This window comes from Polyodon spathula, chromosome 22, assembly GCF_017654505.1.
Source record: "Polyodon spathula isolate WHYD16114869_AA chromosome 22, ASM1765450v1, whole genome shotgun sequence".
Taxonomy (NCBI): domain Eukaryota; kingdom Metazoa; phylum Chordata; class Actinopteri; order Acipenseriformes; family Polyodontidae; genus Polyodon; species Polyodon spathula.
The window spans coordinates 93,669-105,774 of NC_054555.1; the positions used below are offsets into that span (position 1 = coordinate 93,669).

At 39.7% G+C, this 12,106-nt stretch overlaps 1 protein-coding gene across 1 annotated transcript; it reads left to right on the plus strand.

Annotated features, from left to right (window-relative positions):
* The first annotated feature begins 126 nt into the window (after positions 1-126).
* sar1b (secretion associated, Ras related GTPase 1B) lies at positions 127-6,067 on the plus strand. The gene is made up of 7 exons (XM_041223967.1): positions 127-281; positions 3,030-3,105; positions 4,009-4,128; positions 4,363-4,428; positions 4,803-4,906; positions 5,015-5,146; positions 5,365-6,067. Exons 2-7 carry the CDS (start codon positions 3,048-3,050, stop codon positions 5,479-5,481), a joined length of 597 nt encoding a protein of 198 aa, XP_041079901.1. The 5' UTR covers positions 127-281; positions 3,030-3,047; the 3' UTR covers positions 5,482-6,067.
* Positions 6,068-12,106: the final 6,039 nt, after the last annotated feature.

The following is a 12,106-nucleotide window of genomic DNA, read 5'->3' on the forward strand; positions in this document are numbered from 1 at the left end:
TAAACTGTTCATGATACAAAAAATAATATCGCGCAAATGTTCACTGGAGCGAAACGTTCAGTAACACTTCTTGTTGTTTAAAATCGTGTCTTGTTTCCTTATGGAATCATTAGTGCGCAACACAGAGCGGATGGGGCTGCATCACTCTGGGAGCAGCTGGTCGGCCATTGATGTGTGTCGTGGCTCTATAACCAAACACAGAGAGAGTGGAGAGGGACGGGAACACATTTCACTGCATTAATTAGAAGGAAGCGTTTTCATCTTTGATATTCGGGTTGTAGGTACGTATCTTATTGCGCAGGTGGGTTTTTTATTTAGCAGTTGTGTTAATATTACACAGACAGGGCACCCCGGCGCTGGTCTCATGAGTGAATGGAGCTGACGGTTCCTGTGCGAGCTGTAATAAAGCGGTTTGAAGGGCTAATCTCTTCTCTGACGATGAGGGGCATTATAAGGGTTGCAGTGGTAGATTCGAGTATGCGGTGTTACACTGTGCTCAGCCGGATATGTGCGAGGTGTTGCTAACATTAACAGACACCGACAGTAACACATCCCAGCGTCAGGTGTGTGAGTTTGTTGCTGTTTAGTTTGTTAAATAACACAGTTTTCTTTACCATGTTATTTTAAATCACTTAATAACTCCCGTGGGTATTGCCATATGCGTTTGTCTCGGTGAAACACGGTAACCGCTAAGTTACTTTGCATCTACTCTTCTATTTTGAGTCGTCGTGGTGACTTGGCAAATTGACGGCGCTGACCCACTCGTTTACAAACCCAGCTGGACGCTGCCTGCTTCTTCTGCTAGAGATAGTATAGTACCAGCTTATTTAATATTCTAACCCTTTTTAAACGAGAGCAGAGCATTTGCTGGTAGCATTTACTTTGCTCTTTTAAAGTTGTGAATAGACCCTGGTCCAGCCGGTATTATACGTTGAGGGGCACGGCCTCTATTGTCCGGCATGGTTTTTCTGGCTCTTAGGATCACGATTTTTCTGTTGTTCATGGAAGCGTCAGTATTTCACAATTTGAGTGGCTTCTGCTGTTCTGTCTTTTCTGTTTGGTTTTAATGATGTTGCGCTTAAATACGTGTGTGTGTCCGAGGCATTGAGCCGGTCTGTTTTTAACTGTATCTGTTAATATACGTGTACGTGTCCGAGGCATTGAGCCGGTCTGTTTTTAACTGTATCAGTTAATATACGTGTACGTGTCCGAGGCATTGAGCCGGTCTGTTTTTAACTGTATCTGTTAATATACGTGTGTCTGTCCAAGGCATTGAGCAGGTCTGTTTTTAATTGTACCTGTTACAATATGCTGACTATCGATCCTTTATATTAGGTTGGTAAAAGCTAATGTTTTTGACGATCCAGTGAAACAATATTACCTGAAATAGACTTTCTTTTCCTTGTAATACCAGGTTACTACCTCTTGTTTTGTTTTTTCATGACACCAAGTTAATCTTATAGAACAGCTAGTTTTGTTTCACAATCAGCTGTATTTGTGTGTGTGTGTCTGTGTGTAAAGGCACAGAAAAGTGGTTGGTTTGTTTTAATGATCTATTAATTTATAAGTGGATGTGAGTTGCAGACACTAACTCAACAGTGTAAGTATACTGAATCGCTTAATTTACTTCAATCTCTGCAGCCTGACCAACCACGTCATGGCATTCACTGCTGAATCCTATCCTCACTCATTTCATCTTCCAGCCAGTGGTTTGTTGGAGTCGTGAATAAAGTTGCTGACATGTGTTCTGTGCTGTGTTTGCATGTTCTTGACCTTTGCTTTCAGTATGCCTAACAGGCAGTGGTGTTAAAGTTGTGTAACTGGAACTATAGACCAGCCTGTGAGGTTTGGTTACAACATCCCCACTGAATTGGAGCTGCTGTGCCTTTTGGAGTTTCCTTTAAAAAGCAGCAGCTCTCATTAGAGAGTCTTGATGTGCAGCAGAGGAATGGAACTCCTCCTAATGATAAAGTAGACCTATTAAGATGGGCTTGCCCTGAAATCCACTTGTCCCCGATTGAATCAGGAGTCTAATTTAAGAGGCACTGGGAGAGGAGGACTAAGATATTGAATGGCTTTTTTCTGCTTTTTCGATTTAGTTAGAAGGCTGGAGATTAGTGAAGTTCTCGTTAAAAGCTACTTACACTTTTGTCAAACTTTACTCTGAATTGAACAGTTGTGTAATTTTCCATGCAAATGCTAAACCTTTTTGGAATGCCAAGGCACTCCAAATTGAAATTGTTATTTCAAGATTCCAAAATATGTACTTGGCGACGTTTACTTCAAAATAAATACCTAGGGTCATTGTCCAGTATTTGCATGACAGGTGTTGTACTGTGTTGTAACATTTCCAGGACCCATTGCTGTGTCTTTGATCCCATTTGGTGTGTATCAGTGCAATATGTGGAATAATTGAAAAGCAGCAGGGTTGCAGAGGAGAGCATGATCGAGATACACTTTGTTCCTCTTTCTCCTGCTGAACACTTTTGAGTAACAATTCAGAAATATTTACATCTTGTTTTATAATGCATGTGTGAGTAAAAACAACAAATCAAATAAGACTGTTGAAAAATGGGGCATACTATACAGATACATGGTACAACAACTGAGGTAAAGTAATACTGTTTGTTTTGAGACCCCTTTAAACGTTGAGTCTATATTCTGTGAAAGAGGAGACAAGCAGAATGACAAATTATTTTCATTCACAGTTTTGTCATTTGTAATACATGTTGCTGTTAAAATGACCTCCTGTGTCTGAGGGAGTTATTTCTTTGTACAATTATTTATCCACTTGCACTGAATTCATAGCACCATTTCCTTGACTAGTAATACAACATGGTTTTGTTTTGCCTGTCTATCAGCAAACAGCTTCCAGTAATGAATAAATCCAATGAATAAAATGTACTTGATCATAACCGTGGGGAGAATCCAGAGCAGCCCAAGGTGGTAGTTCTCCAAGTTCTCTGGAATCCTGATCCTACCAGGTCACAAACTCTATTCATCACCCTTTCCATTTCTTTTCTTTCCAGGCTTCACAATATCTGGATATGTCCTTCATATTTGATTGGATTTACAGTGGTTTCAGTAGTGTTCTGCAGTTTCTTGGTAAGAGCATTCTGTAAATGTAAATGAGGCACAGTGGGCATGGTGAAGCCTGATCTGCTGTTTATTTTGCTGTAGATATGGTGTTAGTTATTTTGATGGGACCCAGTGGAACGCAGTGTTATCCTCTGTCCTGGAGTAAATGGAGCTCCTGTTCTATGGGTTGCACCTGTCATTTGAAAGTGTTGGTTCTGCCACTGCCTGTCTTGTGTAACGCAGTAAGCTGACAGTGTCCCAGAATGCCATTGATTTCACAGGCTATACTCCCAGTGGCCCATAGACTGGAGGAGCTGAGAATAAGCTGACAACTATATTGACAGCATGATTTTATCCACTGGTCTTGTTTTCATACGGCAGATGACCCAGATGAAGAGAGCCACCATACATTGAAGTGTGTTTTAATTTGAAAGCTGCCTGAATAACTCACTTCGTCCCGTAACACTAGTCACATTTAAGCAGTCAAGGACAATCTGAAAAAATAGAGATGCTGTGTTTATAAATAAAAAGCAAATACAACATGTAACCCAAGAGTGGCTTTTACTAGACCAACTTACTGGAGTTCACAGGTTTAGGGGTATATTCAGAGGATAGTGTATACCCTGTTTACTGGAGTCCACAGATCCTAGGATTATATTCAGAAGATAGTGTAAACCCTGTTTACTGGTGTCTAAAGGTATATTCAGAGGATTGAAATGGGCCAGGTTGAAATACTGGTATCCATTCAATCATAAAACAGGACTTCATATATATTTTTTTATGTAGAGCTGCACTGAAATGTGGAACCTGCACTCTTGCAGTACAGTATGCATGTCACTTTGAGATCAGTTGTTTACTTTCTGTAATAGTTGGGCTACTCCACCTTTTACACCGTTCGAGTTTTAACCATGATATCTTATTACATTTCAGGACTGTACAAGAAGTCAGGCAAATTAGTATTTCTTGGATTGGACAATGCTGGCAAGACAACATTATTGCACATGCTTAAAGATGACAGATTGGGTCAACATGTGCCAACTTTACATCCAAGTAAGCGTGCTGTGTGTTTGGAGTTGGTAAACGCTGTGAGTGTGAAGTACTGTGTAATTGTTCTAGTGTTCTTGCACTCGGACAGTGATGTGTTCTGTTTTAACTTCACGTTTGTGTTGGATAATCTCACTTTGTTTCTTATTATTTGACAGTTTAGTGTGATCTCAGGGCAGGTGCAGATGCGCTGCTTGTCATTGTTTTCTTGCTGATTTTCTATTTGTTTCTGCCCTTCAGCCTCTGAAGAGCTGACGATTGCTGGCATGACGTTCACCACCTTCGATCTGGGTGGCCACGCTCAAGGTACTACTAAAGCAAGCTTTAGAAAACGTCTAACCATTGGAGAGACCTGCCTATAAACAGGGAGCCGTGAATACAAATAGAAGCAGCTTTCTGACAGTCCTAAACTGGGCAGGTGCAAAATGAACCCACTTTTATTAGGGATGTAAGAAATGCAAACTTTCTTGGGGTCCAATGTTGTCTTCCAGGGGCTGGTAGTTTGCTTTGTCTAAAAGACTAAATGTCATGTAGGTTTGTTAAACTTCATAGTTGAGCCATTGAATCTACTGTACATCATACAGTAATCTTGGTGTGTGTTTCATGTTAATGAAGATTTCTTGTGCAATTTCCTGCTAGTCAGATTCTTATATATGACTTCATTATTTTCTGCACTCTAGCTCGCAGAGTTTGGAAAAACTACCTCCCTGCCATCAACGGTATTGTCTTCCTCGTGGACTGCGCAGACTTGCCCAGACTGGCTGAGTCCAAAACAGAACTCGATGTAAGTCTTTCCATGCGCTTCAGCACAGGACAGGAACTTCTCATAAAGCGCCTGCCCCGCCACATTACACTGTGCAATCATCATTCACACACTCTGCTTTCTGTCCAGGCACTTGTAACAGATGAAACTGTTGGAAACGTGCCTATCCTGGTCCTTGGGAACAAAATTGATAGACCTGAAGCCATCAGCGAAGAGAAGCTACGAGAGCTGTTTGGGTTATATGGACAGACAACGGGCAAGGCAAGTGCTCTTTATTTTGACGATTATTGAACCAAATGTTCGTCTGTAGCATTCTGCAATGCTGTTTACTCAACCCTGCTGGTAGCCTTTTGACAAGACTGTCTTTCAGTTTGTCCCATGAAATTCCTGTTTCACTTTAAAAATCAAGAGAATAGGTTTGGATTAGTTTTAGGGGATGTGTTTGTTGGAGCCAGTTTGACTGTATCTTTTATTTGCAGGGCAATGTCCCCCTGAAGGAACTCAATACAAGACCACTAGAAGTGTTCATGTGCAGTGTGCTGAAGAGACAGGGCTATGGCGAGGGCTTCCGCTGGCTGGCACAATATATTGACTGAATCCATGGCATTCTCACTATGTTTGATCATCTGTCTGCTTAGAAAGTTAAAACATGTACAACTTGAACCCAATATGACTTTTATTGGTTGAACATTTGATTATAAATTTTTCTAGGAGAATAATCTAGCATCGGCTGATCATTTTTCCCCAGTAGTGTGTGTGAACGTTGCAACATGTTAACTGTAACCCCATTGGATAGGTTTCCTTTTTAACATCACTTTCTTGGCTTTGTTTCCCAGCCCTGTTTTTGAAGAGTGTGAGTGATGTAATGCTATGCATTTGAGTGCACTTTTTAACAGGACAGACTACAGACATGTGACTAGTATTTAATAAGCATCATGTACAATTTTTATGTTCTGTTTTTTTGGAAATGTTTGGTTCAATAAACCTACAATATGTAACCACCCATGCACTTGTTACTTTGAAACCTCTGTTTTTTGTTCCTTTTTCTAGCTACGTGATGTATTAAACAATTGGGTTCTTCTGGGGTGGAATACAAAGTAATTGTAAAGCTGGCTGCTTACAGCCTTGGCTCAGTCTAGGTGATTGAATACAGCTGTGGTCACTCAGCTGCCACTGGAAAGGGTCTACAGCACACACACACACTGTTCTATAAAGAGAAAGGCATGGATTCATTTCTCCACTGATTGCTCCTCCCCAGCAGCAAACTGCCCTCTCACTATACTCTTAATTCTACTCCATTTTTCAAGGCTAAAGAACTTGTTCTATGACTGTAGGCAGAAAAACCTTTTAATAACCATTCTGTGTCTATAGCGTTCCAAAGTATATCCTTATCCACATTCATTATCACTGGGGTCAGGAATAAACTGCCTCTAAGCTGAATGAGCATCTGTTTAGGAAAGCCCTTTGTTCAATGTGGCTGTGCTGTCGTATTTTACTTCTCTAGTAATTGCAGCTGAAATATACATTCTGTTGTGAGGTTATTTCATTTGATTTAAAAAATGTCTTAGTTGTCTAAATTGTTGTACACTATATTTTGAAATATTGTAATAACCCTATTGTGTGTGTGTGTGTGTTTTAACTTGGCAATAAAGCGATCTTCTAAGGATAATGCTGGTAATACACATTTTTGGTTGGATTAGAGAATTGCTTTTAAAAACTTAATATTGCACATATTCCCCTATTCTTTCTTGATAGCCTGCTGTTTATGATGTTATTGGATCAATACAGAAACATGTTAGAAATACATTTTGTCCCACATTGCAGTACCAAAGACTTTACTCTTGTGTGATGGGAGAATATGTAGCCTCTTGACAAAATAAATGCCTCATCTACTGCAGATTTTACCCATATGTATCTGTTTATTTATTACATTTGTATAGCGCTTTTCAAACCAAAGTATCACAAAGCACTGTACAGTAAACGATACATTAGAATAAGTCTTCAACATATCTGCCACAAATAAAAAAAAAAAAATTCAAATAAGTTACATTTTGAAGAGTAGCAAGGTAAATGCCATTTTATAAAAAAAAAAAAAAAAAAAGATAATTAAACACTGTGACTGGCCCAGCTTCCCTGACAAAGGCAGAGCATTCCATAGTTTAGGTGCTCTAAAAGAAAAAGCCCTCCTGTGTTAGTTTTATTGACCCTAAAAATAACCAGCAGCCCTGCTTGCTGTGGGCTAAGAGTGCGGTTTGGAAGATACATAGTCAGTAGCTCCTGCAAGTAGCTAGGTGCTAATCCGTTCAGGGCTTTATAGGTGAATAGTAAAATCTTTAAATCTGTTGTACAGGAGCCAGTGTAATGAGGCTAGAACAAGCTATAGGTGGGACACAATACATTTTGGTATACCAGCGAAAAATACATTACAGTAATCAATTCTTGATAAAACAAAGGCATACATTAGTCTCTCAATGTCAGATAAGGAAATAATTGGTCTATGTTTTGCCAAATTTCTCAAATGATAAAAAAATATACGTTAGTAACTTGCCTAATTTGAGTCTCAAATGATAGATTAGGATCAAAGATGATCCCCACATTTTTCATTTCAAGATTAAGTTTTGATGTGAGACTGCTTGGGCCAAACTCCTACAATCCCACATTATTTAACTGATTCTGAATGACCACAAGCATAACCTCAGTTTTACCTGAATTCAACATTAAAAAATTCTGAGACATCCAACAGTTCATATCTGCTAGACAAGCAGCAACTAATACCCCAGCAGAAGTATTTCCTGGCTTCAAAGACAAGTACAGCTGGGTATCATCTGCATAGCTGTGGAAATTCACTCCATAATGTGCTGGACCAACACTGTCAGCTCCTGTAGGGTAATCAAAGAAAAAACCTCCATAGTAGCCTTAACACCTCTAGCTGGTAATCTTGTACTACAATCCTCCTTAACGGAAGGTATTTGTGGAATCTGATTTCTAATGTCTACTATTTTATTTTTTTTAATAGTTTAAGAAGTCATTGCAGCTAAAAGAAGAGACAATATCAAAGGTGGAATTGACCCTAACAGCACCTCACCCGTTTCCATACAAAACATCACCAGCTTTGCTCAGTGCTTGGAATCTGTTTGATAGTTTAAGCTCCTCTGTATTTTAACTTCTCGGTATCTGCCTCCTCTTCCTACCTTCCCAGCTCACTTTTTGTCTTTCGTCTGAATTTCACAAAGCTCACTTCACTGCCACAAAGCCAAGACATCCAGGTTCTTGTCCTGTTTTGCTCCCCAGCGCCCGAGTGCTTGCTGGTAATGCGGAGGCATGTTGAGCCCTGAACAGCAGCGCTAGCTTTGCCTATTAAGGAAGGATTGGTGCTCCTGTTTTTTCATTAATAATAATGAAAAAAAAAAGTGTGAAAACCTACAAAAAAAAAAAAAAAATGTAAAGCACGGAAATATATATTTTGAATTATATGTAAAAATATAGGGTGGAAATACAACAGTTAAGAATATGTCATGCAAGACTCTCAAGTTCATGGATGTCATATTTTACCAAAATGTAATGAAATAAAACAAGTAGGAGAGAACAGTACAACTATAATATATAAGAAATAAAATAAAAATACATACCTTGATTAGCTTGTAGTTTTAAAACAGAGATCAAATGAGAAAATACAGAAATAAAAGGAGAACAAACAGTACCTGGGACATGGAGGAACTGCAGTGCCTGCTCCTCCTCCATTCCTAAACTTGGAGAGCATTTCAGTTGCTGCTGCACTTGTGAAATGGTCTCATACTGCCATCTTGTGGTCATTTAATGGAACTGCTGGTTGTAGGAAACCAGCCCAAGCCCCCTCTTCTGTGGAGGCTGCCCTCCTCTTCCTCCATCATCTGTGGAAACACAACCAGCATCATTAGTTACAGCCAACATCCACACTTACAAGTGACAGCATTACTTACCTCAGGAACTCACCTCCAGGACCCAGATTTGGGCAGCCATCTTGAGAGAGTAGAGGCTGTGGGATTAGTCCCCTGCACCACCAGCTCCCACAGGGAAGTGCTGGTTCACACTATATATAAGGTCAATTCACAAATCCTTTGAAATTGCAAAACTGGATTTGAACCCAGTCCATCTCACTTCCATGAAAGGGCCTGCTTTCATTGCCTTATATAGGATATTAAGCAAGTATTTGAAAATAAATAACAAACTCACCTGGATTTGAACCCAGTCCCCCAAAGTGAACAGCACAGCATGGCAGGGAATGAGCCCACTGCACCATCTGTCTGCTTGCGACAGTCTAATGTTGCACAAAAGACCTTATATTATACCTCTTTATATTATAATTAGTATGCTTAGACCACTGACCAAGTCTATCAAAATGTGTAAAGTGTTTGAAAATGAAGAGAAGACTCACACACCTGACATGGGTTTGAACCCACTCATCTGGGAATCACAGGCCCCTGCTCTAGAAACAGAGCTATCCAGCCAGCTGGCTTCAGTGCTGCGTGAAACACATTATTACACTGTGTGATGGGGACCTGGGGATAAGAGGGGATTCTCAGCTTAGTTTCATTTGTGACTTGAACTGGATTCAAACCCAAAACCTTATTGATAAAAAGGTAAATTAAACAATATTTTTAAAAACTCTGCATAACATGAGACTTAAACCAACTACCCTTGGACTCGGAGTCCAATGCTCTAACAACCGAGCCAGCCAGAGAGCAACTCAAGCCTGCTCTCATATTCCCTCCAGTACTTTAACTAATAATTTGTACACCATGCAGGTGTTTGCTGTTGAAAATATCCAATAAAAGTAACTTCTATTGTATCTTTGACAGATTCAAACAAACAGACATTGTGAGGAAAAAAAAACAAGCACAAAACACAATGTTTCAACGACAACTCTGGTGTATATTTATCAATTATTATTTTAAATCTTGTAATCACAGAACACCAGTCATGCTGTAGCATTTTGTTTTCAAAAAAATATCTGTGACCAACAGATGCGTATCCCCAGTCATGTGAAATCCATATATTAGGGCCCAGTGAATTAATTTCAATTGTTGCATGCTGCGTTTGTATTTTTGTTCAGTGTAGTTTGAAACACATTTGGAAAAACCTGAAATAATAAAGATGAAAAGGATATTTTAAAATCTACAAAAAACAAAAGTAAATATATATTTTGAATTATATGTAAACATACAGTAATAAAACTAATGTTCTTTTATTTTTATTTTTTTATCTGAACACAGTTCAGTTGCCTTTGAAATGACCGGGATTAACATTACCCCTGTGCAAAAATAAAGAAATTTTCAATATATTGTTAAAATACATCAAAAATAATATTTACACTATAACTAAGAGAGTGCTGTGTATAAATAATGAAATTATTGCTGAACTCACTGCGTAATACTTGTTGTAAACAGCAAAGGGCCGGTCAGCACGTCTATGGTTTCAATTTTCCTCATGACTTGTTTTTCATAATCAATCCATTTTGTGCATAAATTAAACACAACATTATTTTTTTCTTATTGCTTCTAAATTAATAATAATGCTTTTATTTATTTATTTATTTATTTATTTATTTAATTGGTCAAGCAGCTTAACCAGCAGCTCGAGATCACAAACATTTTCTTAAATGTTCTGGTTAGGGTCGTAATGTAATCTAATGCACTGCAATGTAATGTATAATGGATATAATACTTCTCATCCTGGCCTCTATAGTAACACTGGAAAATAATAATAATAATAATAATAATAATATAATAATAAAATAATAATAATAATAATAATAATAAAATAAAGAGATGAAAACAATGTGTGTTTTAGGGTTAGGGTTTAGGGTTAGGGTTAGGTTTAGGGTTTAGGGTTAGGGTTAGGTAGGAACTTTGTTTCCCTGAGAAACCTACACTTGGTTGGTTTTCCAGGGAAAGAGAGGTGCACGGGCCATCTGACTATTTTTGGATTTATTTTTCTGTTTTTTTGTTTGTTTCAAATCTCTTTTTCTAGTTTAGGTCTGCGGGACACTCAGCGAAGAGCAACGGGGGGGCGTCGAGAGGCAAGGGGCGGCAGAAGCGGCCGAGTGCAACGTCTCGCGGCGGACCGGCCGCCACCGCCCGAGATCCAACTATGAGCTTTTTAACTGCAGCAAATTTAATATACGATATTAGAGCTGGAATTATCGCTGCTGCTGGCACCAGACTTGCCCTCAAATGGATCCTCGCGACAAGGATTTAAAGTGTGCTCATTCCAATTGCAGATTTAGGGTTTAGGGGTTAGGATTAGGGTTAGGGTTAGGGTTAGGGTCAGGGTCAGGGTTAGGGTTAGGGTTAGGGTTTGGGTTAGGGTTAGGGTTAGGGTTAGGGTTAGGGTTAGGGTTAGGGTTAGGGTTAGGGTTTTGGGTTAGGGTTAGGGTTAGGGTTAGGTTTAGGTTAGGGTTAGGGTTAGGGTTAGGGTTAGGGTCAGGGTCAGGGTTAGGGTTAGGGTTAGGGTTAGGGTTAGGGTCAGGGTCAGGGTTAGGGTTAGGGTTAGGGGTTAGGGTTAGGGTTAGGGTTAGGTTCAGGGTTAGGGTTAGGGTTAGGGTTAGGGTTAGGGTTAGGGTTAGGGTTAGGTATGAACTTTGTTTCCCTGAGAACCCTACACTTGGTTGGTTTTCCAGGGAAAGAAAGGTGCACGGGCCATCTGACTGTTTTTGGATTTATTTTTCTGTTTTTTTGTTTGTTTCAAATCTCTTTTTCTAGTGTAGGTCTATCGTGGAGTTCACTATGTTTGATGCCCCGTCCCTGGAGATGTTTGGGCTTGTGGGGTCTCCTAGTTTAAATGCTGGCACCAGTGCTGGAGCATATCCTTGGCTGTGTTGGTTGTCCAGTGGATGTTGTCTCTGCCGACTCGGAAGTTCTCAGTTGGTAACAGTGGAATGTGTGGCAGGTTGGCTGAGATGAATCTGTTTAGTTCCTCCAAGTTCCGTTGGTCCTGCATGTCAAGTGCTTGTGAGAAGTTCACTAGTGGCACTTTGATTTCTGCAGCTGGGAAGGTTTTCTTTGCTGACCTGTACATCTTCTGTAGGTTTTTGATGGCTGTCTCTTTGACTTTCTGGTCCTTGTTGTTGATTCCAAATGATAGGATCACTTTGGTCACTCCTCTGTCTGTTTTGGCTTTGTCCAGAAGGTTGGCTGCATGTAGGAATTTTGCCCCTGGGTAGCTTTCAATCTGTATTTGCCT

Bases quoted from the DNA above. Each gene is read 5' to 3' on its own strand.
- sar1b (XM_041223967.1), top strand. From the start codon at position 3,048: ATGTCCTTCATATTTGATTGGATTTACAGTGGTTTCAGTAGTGTTCTG. The intron at 4,429-4,802 runs GTACTACTAAAG...TCTGCACTCTAG, and splicing joins TCTGGGTGGCCACGCTCAAG to CTCGCAGAGTTTGGAAAAAC. The intron at 4,907-5,014 runs GTAAGTCTTTCC...CTTTCTGTCCAG, and splicing joins AGTCCAAAACAGAACTCGAT to GCACTTGTAACAGATGAAAC.